The following is a 21,026-nucleotide window of genomic DNA, read 5'->3' as shown; positions in this document are numbered from 1 at the left end:
TTTTTTTTTTTTTTTTTTTTTTGGTACCAGGGATTGAACTCGGATCCTTGCGCTTGCAAGGCAGGCCACTGAACCGCTGAGCTAAATCCCCAGCGTGATTTTTTTTAAATGTCTAGTTTTTTAGTAGATGATTGCTTCTGAGATAGTTATGACATGGATGGCTTTTCTAAAAACTGAACCATTTTATCTTAAAAGGTACGTGTTTCCAATGACAGTGGAAAAAAGGCATTTGAATTATAAAAAATTCTGTAGATTTAAGCCATTAATTTTCTAAAGATACTAACCCTTTGTTGAATACAGCAATTCCAAAGCAGTTTTTATAAATCTACTCTGCTATATTTTATGCTTTTATAAACATTCAGAAGGCTTGCGGTTTTTCCTGGTTTTTCTCGTATTCTTATGTAGCTGCTTTGACATTTAATGAGAGAAACATACCATCCTTATAGCGTGGATCTTTCAACAAAAGACCAAAGAATTTGAATTAAGAATATAAATTATGCCATTCCAAAACAATGTAAGATCTTTATTGACCAGCAGTGCCACAAGGGTAGTTACTTTTTCTTAGCATCTAAGATAAAAGATTTGCTAATTCATTTATTTCACTTTTCCTAAAATTATAGTGATTTGTTTTAGACCATGCTGGATTTTTGTTTATATTCTAAGCTCAGTTTGTTTCATTTATGTAGCATGTTAATGTTAAATGTAAGAATTATTAGTTTCCTGATAGTATGCTGTTGATTATCTTCTTTGTTGTTTCGTTTTGTTTGATTGGCTGATTGGGGGGAGGTTGTTTTGTTGGCCTTGTGTATACAAGATAAATACTCTACCACTGTGCTAAAGTCCCAGCCCTGAAAATTATTTTAATAAATAATATAATGAAAAATGTATTTAGATTAGTCTTGAAATTCTTTTATGTCTAAATGTAATATCGCTATGATACAAGAAATAATTTCTAGTTGCCATTGTGTGTATTTTCGTAGTAGTCCTGCCTTCAGTCATGCAAGATACAGTCCAACTCTACATTCAGAATCTCTCTTGATTTGACTACTCAGGTCCATCTTCACCATTATCACCATTGTTCTTAACCCACCACATCACAGCCTTCTAATTGTCCCTTCTGTCTTTTCCTGTCAGGATTCATATCTGCATAATAAAAAGCATTGTAGCTGTTTTAAGCATGAAAGGTTTTAATAAAGTTAGGCTCACTCACTAAGTATACATTTATTGTTGAATAAAACGAAGCTAGGGGGGCTGTAGGTTACGTACATGGCTACCTAATGAGGCTTTAAACCATTTTAATGAAAATCGCCTACATTTTAAACACTAGTTTAATTTAAAATATCAAATTAGATGTAGATATATAAAGCTATAAAGAAAACTAATAAACATCCTTTAAATCTGTTTAAAAACTTTAGATAGCTGTCAATTTAATGTTGGTTTTAAAGGGGTACTTTTTATATATGTACAATGTATCAGGTTATTATACAGCAGTTTACAATTTTCTGCAGTGTTCCTTGAGACAGTGTTAATATTATAGCCTCTGTTGTCATGGAAACATGTCTCTGAAGGCAGCCTCTCAGGCAAATGATTCCATAGTGTTGCTATGGATAGAAACAACTGAGACTGTTGCTAGTCACGTGATCAAGATTTTTAGAAAACAACCAAAACCTCTTTGGAGCTGATCTTACTAATACAGGACAGGACAAGGATGATGGCATAATAGTCATTATTGTCTAATCATTGCAGAGTTCTCCAGTTCAAAATGCTTTTCTGAATTTTTCTGTAATAATTCAAATATAAAGGTTATTATATATTGCTGCCTCTTTATTTATATTTTACATATTCTTGACATTTTTAAATTTGGAATCTTACACACCTCCCTGATGTTTTAGTCTGTGGTGTTCAAATCATTCTTTTGTCTCCTAATTTTACTCGAAGATCTAGTATCTGTGCCATTTCTCGTCAATCTACCTTCATTTGATTATTATGTGTTTAGATGTTTTTGTTTCAAGTGAATTGCATGAATTATTTTGTTGTTCTTTAAGTCTTTGTTATCAGAATTATTTATTGTTTGTGCCTTGGAAATTGTATGCGTTGACATATCATTTGTTTTTGAAGTATTTGCCTCTACCTTAAGGAAGAGGCACAAGCATATGTTCTTTTGCACAGAGCTTAGTGCCCTATAGAGAGTGGGATGGGTTGAGATGGTGCAAGTTGTTTTTAGGAATTTAAAAATAGTATTCAGTTCCTTATCTAAAGAAGATAGTTCCAGAGGAAGCTCAGAGACAGAAGGTGATGGTGAAATTTAAATGTAAAATGAAAGGATTATAGTTAATCAAAAAGAGGTTTGGAGAACTGCCAGTGGAAAAAATTTTCTATGCTTGGCCTTAAAATCTGCATAAGCATGTAGCTTTTCCTTATTTTTATATAAAATGTCTCTCAGCTAAGATCTTATACTATTAGCGTTGAAGACCATTACTAAGAAGAGGATATTTTGTGACATTTTCAAACATTTAAAATATAAGCTGATTATGGTGTTCTAAAGCAATGACAAAGAGATACAGGAAACTTTTAAGATTTTATAAATATAGTCTGCACCCCCCCCCCAATACACACTTCAGGAAAAGAAAAATTTGAATAAATTTTTTTTTTTTAAATACCGGGGATCGAACTTGGACCCTTGAGCTTGCGAGGCAGGCACCAAAACCACTGAGCTAAATCCCTGGCCCCTGAATAAATGTTTTAATACTAAATTCAGCCCCTGTATAAATATTTTAATACTAAATTTATTGAGACATCATGAGGGCCGGGGATTTAGCTCAGTGGTTGGGGGATTTAGCTCAGTGGGTTCATTGGGGCGGGAGAGAGATACAAGTTACCTTAGTTACCTTTCCTTTATTAGACTGCTTGGGTATCCTTGGTCCTTTGAGATTGCTGAGCATGCATTTTCAATTTATTTTCTAAGGGCCAGGAGTGTAATGAATTTTCTGCAATATACAACACCCTGTAGGGTCTCCTGTACGAGGGTAACACATCTGTTGAAAAAATATCATACTGTTTTTCTTTTCCTGGAGTGTATATACATTTTTTGCAGACTCTAGATGTATTCAGAAACTTTAGCATTGATTAATGCTGCTTGAATAAACTGAATATGATAATTGCTGAATGATTTTCTGGTTGTCATGTCTTCTATATAGTTTTAGTTAGAATTTCATTGTTAAGAAATGCTTTCCGTTTATTTCATGTTTGTATCTATATCAATATGGACTCTTGGATCCCCATTTTATTTATTGGCTAGTAAGCCTCTTATTTTTTATTTTGAGTCTCAGATTGTTCCCACTGTGAACAATGGCAGCCTTTCAGACTCACTTCTATGTCCTTTATGATACCCTGTCTGAGCACTTTCTTATTTTCTAGCATAGCAAGATATTTGGGCTCATTGAACTTGCTGAGCTCTAGCCCTAAAGTAAGCCACTGTCTCCAAGAAAGTCTGCTTTGTGGGGGGGATACTGGGAATCAAACTCAAGACCTTGTTCTTGCCTCAGCTAAATCCCCAGCCTGGAAATCTGCTTTTTAAAGAATAGATATTTAGAATCAAGGCCTAGGTGCTAGGTATGTTCTTGCTTTAAAGGTAAGTTCCCAGTTCTTCCGTGGGCCGGGGGAGATAAGTGCATATTTATATCTGTTTATTTTTATATCCCTATATATTGAAAACTATGTTAATATCAATATTTCAAATTCCAGTCTAACACTATATTATGCTAGTTTTCTCCCTTACCTTATTTATATCTCCCTTTTCTGAAATGAACCTTGCTCCATTTACCCTTTATATATGTATTAGTTCAAAATGCTCCATATATAACCATCTCCTATCACCATCACTGTCCTAAATGGCCACCTTCCTTACAAGCAGCAACAGATACCCTTTTATTCTGCTGAGGGCCTCAGACCTTTTATCAGGCTACTGCTTCTGCCACATAGATATCCTTCGTCTCCTTTGGGTTCCAACAAACATCAAACTGCTGCCACTGCTCTTCCTGTAGAGACACCCTCCCTACCCTGTTCAAGCTCCAGCACTCTGTGCCAGGTTCCTGTCTTCCCTCCACTCCCTCCACACAGATGTTGTCCTTACTGTACTTCAGTTTCAACAACATGCACTTTTCTGTTCAATAGGTTGTTGCCTACGCCAGTCATGACATATTTTACCATATTATTTCCTAGAAGCTTTGTTTATTTCTCTCATTTATACCAGCAGACCTAGAATTGATTTTATGTTTGGTTAGAGATCATTGGTTCATTTGATTTTATATCTAGTTGATCCAGCAATAATTCTTTCAAAACTATTCTTTTCTCGTGGTTTATTATAAATGAGTACAAAAAGGTCATTTCCAAGTAAATGTGTTACTATTTATTAATTTGAAGCTCATAATATGGAATTCAGAATTTTTTCTATAAAAGCATATAAATGGTGATTGAAGTAATGTTAAAGTATACATAACATTTTAAGTATTTTTAAGTATACAGTTCAGCAATATTAAGTACATTCAGTGTTATGCAAATATCATTTTACATCTCCAGAATTATTTCATCATCCCAAAATGGGAACTGGTTAGGAAGAAAGTGATCTTATCACCATCTGCAGTACTAATCTTAACTTTAGTATTTTTGCCTAGATTTCTTTCTAAGAGTTTTCGTGATTTTAGATCTTGTATTTAGGGTGTTGGAACCATTTAAAGTTAATTTTTATTTATGATGTGAAATAGGGGTCCAGTTTCATTCTTTTATATGTGATTATTCAATCTCAGCACCATTGTTGAAAAGATTCTATGCCTTTTTATAAACCTTGATAGGCCAAATTAATTGTTATAATTTTATTTTGCATTAATCTGTGAGGATAAGCATAGTTTCAAGTTCAAACTATTCCTGTTTTTAGTTGTTGGCGCATAGTGACCTCTTACCTACTTGATTTTCGTGGGTTTTTTTCACATCATATAGCAAGTATTTATTAATTAATCCATCTTAGAATCAATCCGTCTTGTTATAAAACACTTCTGTTTGCTACATCTTTTAAAATATAATTAAATCAGGACAAACAGTTATTAAACATCAAAATTAACTAGTTTAAATTATATAACTAGTGTTCTCTCTGCTTTTGTTTTTCCATTTTACTGAAATGTATCTGGCACATAATAGTCAGTGAATGTTGGTTGAATTAATGACTGTGCAGGCAGTTTTAGGTAGCTATTTAACTGTCCTTGATAGTAAAAGTTAATAATGCAGAACATTTTATGTGATATAAATACAATTTTGTGGTCCTTTGAATCTTTATCTATAGATTGTTTGCATGGTGGGCAAGTAAAATAACTTGGTTCTTCAGCCTGGGGATTTAGCTCATCTGCACCACTGCTGCCTCGCAAAGCACAAGATCCTGAGTTCAAACCCTGGTACCGGGGGAGGAAAAAAAAAAAAAAAAAAGTGAAATGGCTTGGTTCTTTGAAAGCCGTCAGATACATTCCAAATGCTGGAAAATGATTTTGCAATTTCTCAACAAAATAAGGATCTTATGTCCAAGAGTAGGATCATTATGACAGTTATTATTTTCACTTAGACTTTTAATAAATATACTACTTATAATTATAGTATTTATAATGGATTGTAATTATTTATAAAAAATTTTAGAGAATATTTTAAAGTAATGTATTACCTATTTCTCAGTTATATCTGAAAACTATAATTTATCTAATTTATCTTAATGGCACAACTTTCTGTTATGTGTTTCCTTTTTATTTTGGTACTTTTCCTGATTTTTTGTCATTGATGATTTTTAGCCAACAGAAGCCGTTCCTCCCTCTTCTCCCACTGTCCCTGTGATCCCTGTCCTGCCAGTCCCTGCTGAGAATACTGTCATCCTACCCACCATACCACAGGTTTTTATTAGTTTTCTTTTTTCTTTATAAAAATTTCATTTGCTTTTAGTATTTTGTTTGCATTCTTTTTAAATGTTAACTGTTTTTTGTTGGTTTGATGATTTACTTTGGCCTTCACTTGGTTATTTTTAGGGAATGAAATGTTTGGGATTTAATATATATTAAATGGGTCTAACCGTTGCCATTTTATTAGATTCTATATGAAATAAGACACATTTTAAACTTATCCTCATAATATTGTACCTCCTTGGATTTGTATGCCTTTTATACTGTTAATCTCTTTAAAACGCTTCAAAATATTCTTGCTTTTGAAAATTTGTGTAATTTCTAAAGCGAATGAATATCATTGTACTTTTGACCTTGTACTGGATTTAACATTTTATACAGCACCTTGTTTCCTGGTATGTATTCATCTCCTTTAGAAATGCTCATCTTTCTCTCATTTAGTTAGATAACATACTTTTTTATTCATTAAAAATAATTGGCCATGTGTTGCAGTGATAGCCACCCTTTTAGAGCCTTTAGTGATACCTATGGCATGCATGCCACAGCAAGCCATTTGTTAGTATTTAAAGCTCTAAAAGGTTTGTCATCACTGGTCAAGAATATGTGATAAACTCTTTTTCTTTTTCTTCATTTTCTTTTCTTTCTTTCTTTTTGTCCTGGGGATCGAACTCAGGACCTTGCACTTGTGAGGCAGGCTGTGGCACCACTGAGCTAAAGCCCTGGCCCTGTGATAACTCTTTGTGCTATCTTCTAAGCTTTCTGGAAAGAAAACTACTTAAAATCATTTTTTAAAAGTTATATGTAACGTTTAATAAATGATAAGCCAAATGTCAAAGAAGCTGATCAGTTTTCATTTTCAGAGCCTTACTAGTTCCAAGGAGTGGTGTATTGACATCAACTGCCTTCCCAACAGTTACCCAAAGTCTAGTTAATGGTAATAACTATAGTATTGATGATCAATATGAAATATATCAGTCTCATTTGAAGTATAAACAGCTTATAAATTTTGAATAACTTATTGTAAGATATTGTTTTACTTACTCTCTTTTGTTATTGTTCTTAATCTCTTCTATGGTTAATTTAGAATTAAATTTTATCATGAGCATATACAAGAAAAAAGTTTTAATAGGGTACAGTATTAGCCATGATTTCAGGCATCTACAGAACACCTTTTAACATACTCCTCATGAGTAAAGGGAGAATACTATACATCCTAAAACAAATGACACCCATAACTTAAAGGAGGAAAGGTTGAATTTCACTCATAATTTCCAGGGATTCAGTCCATGGTTAGTCTGTCTCAAAAGCAGAAAAATCGTTGGAGAAAGGTGTGGCAGACAAATGCTGCTCAGTTTATAGCAGCTGGGAAAGAGAGCAAGGGAACATTGCCAGAGAGGAAGAGACAGGGATTATGTATACCATAGTACCCAAGGTCATGTCTCCATGACCATAGAGACACACCCCAGAAGTATGTGCTACTAATCCCCCTTGCTCCCAGGTCAATCGAGCTGACAATCCAGCTTGATTGTCATAGTGATTAAAATGTTGTCCTCTGACAAGTTAGGTAATTCCCACATGGCATGAAAATAATTACAGTAGGGGTATATGTCTGACACAGAGCAGCTTGTTGCCTTGGACCATCCAGAGTTCACAACTGAGTTTTGCTTCTTAAATTATTGGATCACTAGTATTGTTTAACAGATAACTTGATATATTTTCATTTTATGGGTAATCTTAAATAAAAATAGCATCCTTTGGATTATCTAAATGAACCTTTTTGAGCTGTACTATCACTTGACTGCAGTGCCTTCATACTATTTGCTTTGCTTTCTAGAGGAATTTCAGATTTATACATAGTGCCAGATATTAAAAAGATGTCTTATACCTTTAAGCAGATCCCCAGTTGTTAATTTTTTTGTGAGTGAAGAAATGAAGTCTCATTTTCCTTTACCCTTAAAATTAATATCATATAGTACTACTTTTTTTTTTCTAAGTCCTGGGGATCAAACTTAGAACCTTGTACTTGTGAGGCAGGTGCAGCACCACTGTGCTAAATCTCCAGTCCAATACTACTTTTTTTTTTTAAGAACAAAAATTTTACCACAGAACAGTAAACTAAATGGGAAAATTAACATGACTATAATGCTTTTATAGGATATACAGACCTTAATTATATTTAACAGTTATCCCATTAATTGTCTCATTAAACACATTGCTATTGTTCTATAGCCATCACAGTCATCTATCACTAGAACTATTGCAGAACTGACCCTGTGCTCCCCATTAAACAGTCATTCCCCATTTCACTCCCTCCAGCCCACAGCATCCACCACACCATCTACTATATGTCCTTCTGATTTTGACTAGTCTACGTACTTCATGTAAGTGGGGTCTTATGGGGGGGCTGGATTACTTCACTTAGCGAAGTGTGTTATGTTCAATAAAACGATAAAAGCAAGTATCTTACCTTTTTCCTAAATTAAAGGAAAAGCTTTGAGTTTTTCACCACTGAGTATGATACTCAGTGTGTGAGGTGTACCCACATGCAGTGGCTTTCATTATGAAATACATGAAAATATTTGGTTTTATGTTCCCCTCTAGTTCGTATTCCCCTCTAATTTGTTGAGAATTCCATAGTGTATTTTGTCAAATGCTTTTTCTTCATCATTTGTGAAACTATCACGTCTTTCCCCTTCAGTCTACTAATATGTATTGCATATCACTTTTTGTATGTTGAACTGTATCGCATTCTAGTAGTCGATCTCACTTGATGGTGGTGTATAATCTTAAATACTGCTGGATTCTGTATGCTAGTGTTTTATTGGGGATTTTTACATCAGTGTTCATAAGAGATGTTCTATAATTTATTGTTTCTAATAGTGTCTTTGTTTGGCTTTGGAGTCAGAGTAATGCTCACCTCATAAAATGAGTGTGAAAGGACTCTCTAAACTTAATTTTTTAAGGAAAGCTGAATAAGAATTGTTCATTCTTTCACTGCTTGGTAAAATTCACCAAGGAACCTACTGGGTCCATGAATCTTACTATCAGGAGTTTTAGTTACTAATTCATTCTCCTTACTAGTTAGAGCTATTCATATTTTTATTAATTATTTAGTCTTGGTAGGTTTTATATTTGTAGACATTTTCTGTTTCATCTAGGTTGCCATATTTTTGCTCATTCAGAGTATGCTTACAAAATTCTATTTCTCTAGACTTGGTAGTAATGTCTTTGCTTTCATTTCTGATTTTAGTAATTTGAATCTTCTCATTTTAAATTCCTTCTAGCTAGTCAATTTTGTTGATCTGTTTAAGCAACCAACTTTTGTTTTTATTTTCTGTATTGAAGTTTTTTTCATTCTCTATCTGTGCTGTAAGCTTTTCTTTCTGCTAGCTTTGCATATATAGCTTGTTCTCCTTTTTCTAGTCTCTTAAGTTGTAATATTAGGTTGTTGATTCAACATTGATTGATCTTACTTTTTAAAGTGTTTATAGCAATAAATTTCACTCTTACCACTACTTTTATCATATTTTTCTTATGTTGCATTCTCATTTTTCCTCTGTAATTTCTTTGATCCATTGGTTGCTTAAAAACGTATTGTTTAACTTCCACAAATTGGTGAATTTTCTCTTGACTCTTGACTTGTTGTCAGAGAAGTTACTTTGCATGATACTTGTTTTCAGTCTATTGACGCTCATCTTACCAGCTGTGGTCTATCTTGGAAACTGTCCAATGTGCACTTGAGAAGAATGAGTATTATGTTATTAGATCTATTTGATTTCCTGTGTTATCTCCATTATTTCCTTATTTCTCTTCTGACTGTTCTGTTCTGTTCACGATAGTGAGTGTTCAAGGTTGCAAATATTATTTTAGAACTGTTCCTCCTTTCAGTATTGCTAGTTTTTGCATCTTGTATTTTTATGGGCTGTTGTTATACATACACGTGTTTCTGATTATTATATTTCTAAATTAAGCCTTTTAAATTATCTTTAATGTCTTTTTTTTTCTTTGTAGTACTCAGAATTAAAACTAGGGAGGCTGTACTACTAAGTTATATTTCTATTCCTTTTTTATTTTTTATACTGAGACAGAGTCTCTCTAAGTTGCCTAGGCTGGCCTAAAACTTTCTATCTGCCTCTCAGCTTCCTGAATTGCTAGGATTGTATACTGCAGCACCATGCCCCACTATAAAAATCTGTTTTGTCTAAGTACAGCCACTCCTGCTTTCTTACAGTTACTATTGCTTGGAATATCCTTTTCCACCCTTCATTTTCAGCATACAGGTTTCTTTCAATCTGAAGTGAATCTCTTACAGCATATAGTTGGATTTTTTTTTTTTTTTTTTTTGATACTGGGGATCGAACTCAGGACCCTGTGCCTGTGAGGCAGGTGGCAGCACAACTGGGTTAAATCCCCAGCCAGTTGTATCTTTTTTTTTGGTACCGGGGATTGAACCCAGTTCCTTGTGCTTGCAAGGCAGGCCACCGAACCACTGAGCTAAATCCCCGGCCCCTGAATCATTTTTTAAAATCTGTTCTGCTAGCCAGTCTTTGTCTTTTCATTAGAGAGTTCAATTCACTTATATTTAACATAATTAGTAATAAAGAAGGACTTTTATCATTCTGTTGTTTATTTTCTATATGCCTTGTAGTTTGTCTCGTTTCTTGTACTATAGTATTGTCTTTTTTGGTCTTCAGTTGATTTTTGTAATGAAATACTTACCTTTTTTCATTTATTTGTATTCTTTATCTTTTTGCTGTTTCCAAGGTTACATTTAATATCCTAAATGCTCCTACTCTGAATTTATGTAAGTTTAACTTCAGTTATGCCCAAGATTTTAAGGTGGCTCAGGAGTGGCCTGGAGGAGCCAGGACGGTGGCCAGAGGAGCAAGGGAGGGAGCTGGGAGCCATGCTGCACTGAGGGGGTGCTGCCAGCTGCCAGCCACCATCACTAGGCAGGGTGGGAGGGGCGGGAGCCTATAGAGCCTTCCTCTTCCGCTTTGCATGCCTGAGAGGGTTTCATCATGGTAAATGGTTTTGAACCAATGAAGCTGTGTCCCCTTAAAGAGACGGACAACCCATCGTGTGAACCATAGAGTTTTCTGGACAGATTAATATTGGGTTCATAGTGGTATAATGCACACAGACTTTTGCAAGTTCCCTTAAGTTCCTAGAGGGCTGCTTTGCCTTTTAAATCAGAGAGTTACAAAGTTCAATAAAGAATGGCCCTTGTGGATAAGCACAAAGTCAAGCGACAGCAACTGGACAGAATTTGTGAAGGTATCCATCCCCAGATCGTGAACAGCCCCCTGCACCCACACCCCCTGGTGACACTGCTGGATGGCAGAGACTGCACCATGGAGCTGCCCATCCTGAAGGACCTGGCCCCTGTGGCCTTCTGTGACATACAGTCCACACAGGAGATCCACAAAAAGGTTTTAAAGGAGGCTATAGGGGTCATGATGTACCACACCATCACCCACACCAGGGAAAACTTGGGAAAGTTCAAGGCCCTGAGAGTGATCGTGCAGATCAGCAGCGGCTATGACAACATGGACATCAAGGCTGCTGATGAACTTGGGATCGCTGTATGCAACATCCCATCCGCAGTCATGGAAGAGACAGCTGATTCTACAATCTGCCACATCCTCAGTCTGTACTGGTGGAACACAGGAATCTGTACCAGGCCCTGCAGGAAGGGACAAGGGTACAGAGTGTGGAACAGATTTGAGAGGTAACCTCAGGAGCATCCTGAATACGTGGGGAATCACTGGGCCTCTTTGGCTTTGGTCGCACAGGACAAGCAGTTGCTGTTTGAGCCAAGCCCTTTGGATTCAGTGTCGTATTTTATGACCCCCTACTTGCAGGATGGCATAGAGTGACCCCTGGGCATGCAGAGAGTCTACATCCTACAGGATTTGCTGTATCGGAGTGACTATGTCTCCTTGCACTGCAGTCTCAGTGAACATAACTACCACCTCATCAGTGACTTTACTATAAAGCAGATGAGGAAAGGGGCATTCCTAATGAATGCAGCCCACGGTGGCTTGGTGAATGAGAAAACCTTAGCACAGGCCCTCAAAGAAGACAGGATACAAGGGGTGGCGCTTGATGTGCACGCGTCGGAGCCCTTTAGCTTTGCTCAGGGTCCATTGAAAGACACACCAAATCTCATCTGTACTCGCCACACAGCCTGGTACAGTGAACAAGTATCCTTGGAGATGAGGGAGGCAGCTGTCACCTAGATCTGCCAAGCAATCACAGGTCACATCCCAGAAAGCTTAAGAAACTGTCAGCAAGTAATTCTTCGTCACATCAGCTCCTTGGTCAGTAATAGACCAGCAAGCAATTCATCCTGAGCTCAATGGTACCACATACAGGTATCCACCAGGCATTGTAGATGTGGCTTCAGGAGAACTTCCTGCAGCCATGGAAGGGATTATCCCTGGAGGCATCCTGGTGACTCACAACCTTCCCATGGTGGCACATCCTTCCCAAGCTCCCTCTCCCAATCAACCCACAAATCATGGGGACAGTCGAGAGCACCCCAATGAGCAATAGCAGAGAAAGGTAATCATATGGATAAACTTGGGACCAAGAGACAGTGAAAAATGGATGAATAAAATGAAAGTCTTTGACAGTCTTTTTAACTGTTCCTGGACATACATCCAGTGTATGTTGCAGCGTTAAACTTAAAAGAGCTAGAAAACTGAAGATATCTGGTTGGAAGCGCTGAAAGACTAGAACGTTACTTATTAACAACCAACTTCTGTTATTGTGTGTTAAATTTTTCCATCTCTGTATCAAGTCACAAAGAATAAATAGAGCTTTTTCCTTTATCATTCCCTTGGACTCAGCAGGTCCTGAGCACCTTGCTCTAGAATGTTGCATCAAGAGTTCCAAATATCAAAATTTAAAAATGTTAAGAGGAAATCCTCATCTGATGACTCTAGTACCTTTGGTCTACAGGGGCTTGTTACCTCTTTTTATTAATAGGAAGATTAAATTAAAGTTGCACATGCTATTCGCACTTAAATATATTTTCTCAGTTTCAGATCCTCAGCTATTTTATTGAATGAAAAGTCATGAACTGTAAGGTTTCAAGAAGACTAATGTTGCATTTCCTTATGTCTCAGGAAACACTTTACGGTAACTTGTCAGATTGTCTATGAACAAACCCACTTTTTTAGACATTGATAAATTCTTTTCTTCACATGATATACAAGAACACTTCAGATGTGTTATTAGATGTGACTGATTTTAACAAATCCTATTAGATTGTATCGAGTTACATGTTCTATTCATAGTCTTTTGTGAATCGTTGCCTTTTTGTTTAAACAAATGGCCTATTTTGAGCCTTTGTATAGGCACGTTTCTGTTTTTGAGACAGAAGAAAAATTTTAAACTGTCCCATACAGAAAAATAATGGCTATCAGAAGTAGGTTTTGAAGCCGGGTATGGTGGCGAATGCACTCGGGAGGCTGAGGCAGGAGGATCGCTGTGAGTTTAAGACGAGCCTGGGCTACATAGTGAGTTCCAGGTCAGTCTCAACTACATAGTGAGACCCTGTCTCAAAAAACCAAAAAAAAAAAAAAGACGTATGTTTTGTTTTAGTGTGAGTTACTGTTACTGTATTTGTTTATTGTAAAGGTGGACATTTAGCATTCAGTGCAGTTTTCAATAAACAGTAATTAAAATTTCAAAAAAATAATAAACTTTACTCCTTTAATAGTTGTTTCTGCCTCTTTTCTTTATGTCACAAAATTAAATCCTTACATGTTATATGCCCAGACACATAACTTTAAGCCAGGTGTGTTAGCATATACCTGTAATGCCAGCACTGGGGATTCTGAGGCAGAAAGAGGGAGTTCAAGGTCAGCCTGCACTACCCAGTGAGTTCAAGTACAGCCTGAACTACATAGTGAGACCCTGTCTCAAAAAACAGCATCGAAAAAGTAACTTTAATGCATTACTTTCTTAAATTATATAGAATACAATGTGGTGTTAGAAAGCAAAGTTACAATAAGGTTAGCTTTTAGACTAATAATTGATTTATTACAGTTGACATTTGTTATACTTCTTACCCTGCCATCTTCCCAGAAGTCTGTCCCATTTGTTTATATAATTACTTTAACCGACAATGATCATCTCAATGAAAGTATTTAACTTTTAATGCAGTGTGTCTCAAACTAGAATCCAAGATGTATTCTCTGGACTTTGTGAAGTCAAACTAGAAAAAAATATACTTGTTTGTCATTTAATAGAGGAGAAAGATATGCTAAATAAATAATGAAACTTAGATAAATGCTCAGAAGAAATACTAAAATGTAATTGTAAAAGCCTTTTCTAAACTTCATTTGGTCTGTTTTTAAAAACTGGATCTTATTATTTTAACACTATTTTTCAAAAACGTGTTTTTACCCTCTGAAATTTTTGAGAATGTTTCAGTCCATTATGGACCAATCATCACAAGATTATTTGTTAATGAAATACAATATTAAAAATTGAATGAACAAAATTAAGTTTCATAAGTATTGTTACTGACAGAAGTCATTTTTCTTAGAATTTGTTAATGCTTCCTTCTGGAATATCTTTGCTCTTTTACTACCCCCCCATCTCTTAAGTAATTTTCAGGATTTTATTGTCCAAATTGAAACCTACATGATGCTATATATTGTCAATAAATAATAATGACTAAGCATTTATATAGTTTCCAATCGAGTGCAACATTCTTTCCTTTATATTGCTTTTAGGGGCCTTGTGTTGTCCTCTTGGGTGTGGGCAGATATTGCCTTGTCTTCATAGATAGAGAAAATGAGCTTTGATCAAACTGCAGTTTGCTATAGTCAAATGTTACTGAATGATAAAATGAGGTAGGAAGAAACTTGAAACCAGAGCTTGAGATACAGAGTCACTTGAAGTGAAATATGGGAAATTTCTTTTTTGCACTTGAAATAACTTTAAAATACTCTTCTCCAGTCTTGTTGTTTAATTTCCTTGTAAGTAAAGTTGACATTACCTGTTCTGCTAACTCCTGTCCTATTTAAGGTTCTTAATGTCCTAAACTGGCCAGATTAGCTGTTTTCAGATTTCTTGTCCTTTTTTTCAGCTACCTAAAAATACAAATTTTCCATAGATTTTCTTTCCTTTTTTTTTTTTTTGAGGCAGGTACTGAGGATTGAACAAACTCAGGACCTTGCTCTTGCAAGGCAGGCACGATGCCACTCAGCTACATCCCCAGCCCCTATGTTTTATCTTCTGAAGCAGCCTGTTCTTTAGCTTTCCATACGGAGTCTTTTTAAGTTATAAATATCATACTTTCTACACCCATTCAAATTCCTATTCCCACATTCACCAAATTGGAGAAATAAGAATACTACTTTATCAGATACCATTTCTGTATTTTGTTACATGAGAAATTAGAATATCTCAAGTTAGTAGTTAAAGTATAATTTATTTCAAGATAGTTACTTTAATTACTCATCTGTTTACTCAGTCTCAATTATTTTTATATTTTAGGTGGCTTAGCTTGAAGCATTCATATCCTTTGGTCTCTTGAGCATTATTTCTGTAGGCTATTATTTTGAACCATCTATATGCTATTTCTTTTTCAGATTCCTAGGTATTTTTCATCATCTTGTCGTTAGTTTTGATTAAAATTCGTGATTAATCCTTAATGTGAAAATTTATGGATTTTCTCCAGTTCAAGTCTCCTGTGGTTTCCCTTCAAGTATGTTCAGTCACTCATTTTAATTTTGAGCTACATGTACAAATAAACCTATTATATATTGCTTATTTAATGTTCTTCAAGTCAAAATGACAAGTCATTTTTATATTTATTCTGAAATGAAATTTGAATAATAAAATCTCTTTTACGGTTTGAATGATAATATCCTCATAGCAGTCCTAACCCATAGCATCTCAACGACTGCTTTAGCTATTAACTTCTTACAAATTGAGTACTTACACTGTAGTATGATTTTGCCTTTTGTTACACAAAAATTCAAAATACTAAAATGTACAATGAGCTCTTATATATACTTATTACCCAGCTACAACTCATGTTCACTCTTAGTTGTTTCATAGCACCTACTACTGCCAAACCTCCCAGTTTTACTTTGGATATATGACTTTATATTATCTGTTTGTATATATTTTAACATTAACAAGACTTTTTAGATTATTACAGTCAAAAGATAATGTATGCTAGTTTGATCCCTGGTACCAAAAAAAAAAGATAATGTATGCAATGATATGAATGAATAGAGACAGGCAGCTAACATTGTAGTGTTTTTAGTATGAATAAGACTTTGATACACACTTTTTTCCACCTTTTTTTTTGGCTTAAGTTGAGGAAATCAAATGGCTTTCATATAATATTTGAAGTGTTACTTCTTTTGTAACTTTAGACTTAATTCTTTCTTGTTCTCTGTATAGCTTAAGCAAAATACAGTGACGTTCTATCATGAAATTTTTTAATGAAGTGAAAACTAAGAATGATTTTAAATATTGTAAAATCACAGCTATCTAAGTTCAGTTTTTTTTTTCTCTCATTGAATTTATTGGTACATTTTAGGTATACAGTGCAGTTACATTCATCATTGGGATCTTGTACCTTTACATGACAGGTCTTGGTTCTCATTTAGTTCAGTTTTATTTAAATAGCAATTTTACAAGTAGAATTTTTACTAGTTTTGATTTCCATTGAATCATTCACAGGTAGACTTATATTTAATGGTAGGGTTGAACATACAGTAAATACTTATTGTTATGTTTATATCTAACAAAGTATTACTTACTCATTTTTAATCTGCTGCTTTATATAGCCCAAATGCATACTGTATAATTGTTTAACCATGAAACTGTATTATCTTTAAGCATTTTATGATATAATCATTCAGATCTTAGTACTTTGCTGAAAATATTATTTGAATTCCAAATATCTACCTTTTTGAAATACATATTTCAAAGAAAATTTAGTTATAATGTTCTTTTTCATACAGCTTTTTTATGTAAGTCTGGAGAATTATGTGTATAAGCATTATCTCCTAAAGTTTTTCTAAGGCATAGACATCTTTCTTATTCTTCAAAATTTAGTTTGACTTAGTACTTTCTCTTTTTGAGACAAGGATCTTGCTATGTTGCATATCCTGGTCTAAACTTCCTGGGCCCAATCAATCCTCCTTCCACCTCCTATGCTTAGTACTTTTGTAATCTTAAATATACAGAGGAAATAGTTTTGAAGGGAATTATATGCGTTTTCTGTGGTTTTTCATTTGTTGTTAATTAAATTTTCTTTTTTAGTATCTCCACATATAAATCACTTGCAACTTAAGTAGAAAATCAAGCTTTTTTCATTTCCACTTTAGTTAGATATACACTATTCTACCTGTTTTTCATGCTATTACAAACCATTATTCTCTAAATGGTCTGGAATAGCAGTGGAGAGCAATAATTTAAGCCAAAAATGAGGTTTTTTTTTCTTCATAGCAAAATGATTGGAATAATCATAGGATCCCTAGAAATTTTAAAAAGAAAAACCAAAACCTTGATTTCTACAGAAGAGTTGTTTTTGTTACACTAAAGAATATTCAATAATATAATGAGGAATGCTGCTTGCCTAGAATATAATGCAAAGGCTATGGTGGGCTTCTTTGTAAATCTTAAAATTTTTTCTGTTTTAGCAGAATTAGCAATTAATTTATTATACCAACTTATATCTAGTTTTTTCACTTGGTGCTAAAAACTGTATGTGCGATTTAACAATGTAGAACATCCATATAAAATTATAGTTTAAGAAATAGCAAATCTTTCATACAATTCGAACATTCGTGAACATTAATGTGCATATTTTGATTTTCTTGTTAACCTAACACACTTATAATTTTTTGTTTAAAGGCAAATCCTCCTCCAGTGCTGGTCAATACAGATAGCTTGGAAACACCAACTTACGTAAGTTCCGTTTCCTCTCCACATTCAAGAGTTCTGCCTTTCCTGTTCCATTTTTGATACAAAGATTACAGCATAATTTTCTCTAATATATTTTGCTTAAGGTGTGGATCCACTGTATATCATACCTATAATTGATTTAGTAAATGAAGCGATACTATCCTATTTGAGTTATTTTTTCATATTTATATAAAACAAAAATATTGAAGTAGAAATTTATGGTTTAATTTTGAAATTATGATGGTTGATTTTCAGTAAAGTCCTTCTCTGACCAGTAAGTAACATAATAATATATATTCAGTCATTTTAAAAGTCTAATTGAGTAACTGGATTTTTAATAAACAGGTGTGTATATGTGTGCATGTTAAAGTAATTAGTTATAACTGTATTTTTTAATTGATTAAATTTACTTTTTTAAAAGTTCTCTTTGCTTTAAAGATGCATAACCAGGGGCCGGGGATTTAGCTCAGCGGTTCGGTGGCCTGCCTTGCAAGCGCAAGGACCCGAGTTCAGTCCCCGGTACCAAAAAAAAAAAAGATGCATAACCAGAAGAGTAGGAGTTATATAACGTTTTTCACTTCTCAGGAAAATATTTTTGGAGATAAAGAAATAGTGCCCCTGCTTTACAGTAGAAATAGTGCCTGTCTATGCTTCTGGGGATTGGAGGGTGGTAGTCGTTTTTATCAATTCATTTTACAGACTATGAAAATCCTTTTTCCCAGTTTTGAATTATGGTTAATTTTCAGACTGTATAAAACATTTTGTTTGGCTTTATATTTTGTTTGTATTTATGTAAGTATAGATGTATGATATATCTGGGGATTATGGAAAAATTTAATAAATCTTAACACCAAACTAAAAAGGATGTTCCATGCCTTTTCCAGATTCTTCTTTTCATTCACTGTTATCTTCCACACTGAAATAGAATATTTAGTCAAACAGAATTTTCTTTGTACTGTTATTAGCATTTTATTTCCTTATTTTTCTTTGTTGAAATATATTTTATTGAGGGGCAAAGTCAGTGACTGTTTTAAAAATCTTTTTAGCTAAAAGAGTATTGGATGAAAACTAACCAAATTATAGTATCATAAAGGATATAAATGTATGGGCATTTTAGGAAAATTTTCAACATATCGAATGCAAGTTTAGTGTAACAAGCAAAAGTAAAAGTTGTATGATTTCAAGTTTGTGTGACATTATCACTGAACAAATATTTTTTCCTGCTAAGCAAGATATATTGGGAGTCTCCAAGGCTACCCCTATGACTAGAGACTTATTAGAAGGACCCCAGAGAATAGTTCATAGCTACAAGTAGGTAGTAGGAAAGGATCTAGAATTATAAGGCTATATGACGAAAGGACAGGAAGAAAGGTAGATTGATTCAAGTTGCTGCCTCAGGACACTTTTTTTTTTTCTCGCTACTATCATCACACTTCCCAGAATCAATTAACTAAATAATTAACTTTAAAAGCTGCATACCCATCCTACAGAATTCAGAATATACAAGAGTTTCCAAGTGAGATCTTCCACCCCTGCTCCTAGTCTTTCATCCCTTCACCTGAGGCAAAAGTGGCAGTAGTTTCATAAATACCCTTCTGTGAACATAATGTATGCAAGTCTAGATATTGTTTGCAGCCTATTGGCATTTAAAATCATTGCCCTAATGATGATTTTGTGGATATTTTTGTATGTATATACAAGCACACAATTAGAATACATTCATATAAATACAACTGCTTAGAAAGTATATTTAGGGCTAGGAATTTAGCTCAGTGGTTCCACTGCCTGCCCAAGGTCCCAAGTTCAATCCCCAGTACCAAAAGAAAAAGAAGTGTTTATTTAGATTTATTATTGACAAATTATACTTATTGCCCATTTATACTTTAATAAAAACATATTATTGCATTTTTACCCCATACTATCACCAGCACAGTGTTAATAAGCTTATTATTTTTAATATGTTTTAAATGTATTAACTCATTATCGTAATTGTATCCATGTTACTGCATTTCTCTACTTTTACACCTGAGAAAGTTATGTTCAGAAATTCACATGCCACAAAGTACACTCTTTTAAGCATACAGATCAGTGTGTTTTTAAAAATTCACAATACCATCATCGCCACTTTGTAATTCTAGTACATTTTTGTTATCCCATAAAGAAACCCTGTATCTATTAATGGTCACTCCGCACTCTGCCTGTGCCCGGCACTTGGCAATCACTAATCTACTTTCATGGATTTGTCTGTCCTGTATCTTTTATATAAATAAAATCACACAATATGTGGCTTTTTATGTCTGACTTCTTTCACTTAAGTCAGTATTTTAGCATATATCAGTAAATCATTCCATTTTATTGCCAAATAATACTCTGTTGTGTACACATACTGCATACCTACTCATCAGTTGATGGGCATTTGAGTTGTGTCCACTTCTTGGCTATTACGAATAATGCTGATATGAATGTCATTAAAAGCTTGTGTGGCATGTGTTTTTGTTTCCCTTGGGTATGTATATATCTAGCAATGGAATTGCTAAGTCATATGACAGCTATGCCTAATGTTCCAAGAATCTGACAAACCATTTTTCAAATTTTCTATACCATTTTGCATTCCCACCAGGGATGTATGAAATTTCCATTTTCTCCATATCTGCACCAATCTTGTTAATCCTCACCAACGATGTTACAGTCTTTTTCACTACAGCTGTCTTAGAAGGAGTGAAGTGATATCTCAGTGTGGCGTTTACTGTTCCCTAATGACTAAAGAAGTTGAGTATCTTTCTGTGTGCTTACTGGCTATTTGTAGATTTTCTTTGGAGAAATGTCTGTTTAGATCCTTTGCTCGTATTTAGTTGGGTAGTCTTTTACTGTATTGTACCATACAATATTATACTGTATTGTACAGTATGCTTTGTACAAGTTCTGTAGGTTGGAGACAAGTCCTGTATTGGTACATGATTTGCAAAATGTCTTCCTGTTCTGGCAGTTGTATTTTCTCTTTTGTTTTTTGTTTTGTTTTGTTTTGTTTTTTCATATCAGGGATCGAACTCAGAACCTTGTGCTTTCTAGGCAGATGGCTGAACCGCTGAGTTAAATCCCGGCCCCAAGAAGACTTTGACTTTTTTTTTTTTTTTTTTTTTTTTTTTT

The 21,026-nt window shown here is 34.4% G+C and overlaps 1 protein-coding gene and 1 pseudogene across 25 annotated transcripts in view; both read left to right on the top strand.

The window, feature by feature from the left end:
- Dlg1 (discs large MAGUK scaffold protein 1) overlaps positions 1 to 21,026 on the top strand; it is a 200,423-nt gene that overhangs the window by 82,190 nt on the left and 97,207 nt on the right. For 16 of the 25 annotated variants that reach the window (XM_010624038.3, XM_010624042.3, XM_033762561.1 and 13 more), the window contains 2 exons: positions 5,829 to 5,927; positions 17,829 to 17,882. In XM_010624038.3, the coding sequence (XP_010622340.1) occupies positions 5,829 to 5,927; positions 17,829 to 17,882 (153 nt within the window). The remainder of the gene's footprint in view (positions 1 to 5,828; positions 5,928 to 17,828; positions 17,883 to 21,026) is intronic. The other 9 variants (XM_019207498.2, XM_033762563.1, XM_010624051.3 and 6 more) reach the window with 1 other exon arrangement.
- On the top strand, positions 10,969 to 12,517 carry LOC104862244 (annotated as a pseudogene).

Source organism: Fukomys damarensis, unplaced genomic scaffold (genome assembly GCF_012274545.1).
Source record: "Fukomys damarensis isolate Sample0158 unplaced genomic scaffold, DMR_v1.0_HiC HiC_scaffold_12, whole genome shotgun sequence".
Taxonomy (NCBI): domain Eukaryota; kingdom Metazoa; phylum Chordata; class Mammalia; order Rodentia; family Bathyergidae; genus Fukomys; species Fukomys damarensis.
The sequence above is the reverse complement of the archived record's forward strand: the minus strand, read 5'-3'. Positions and strand labels throughout refer to the sequence as shown.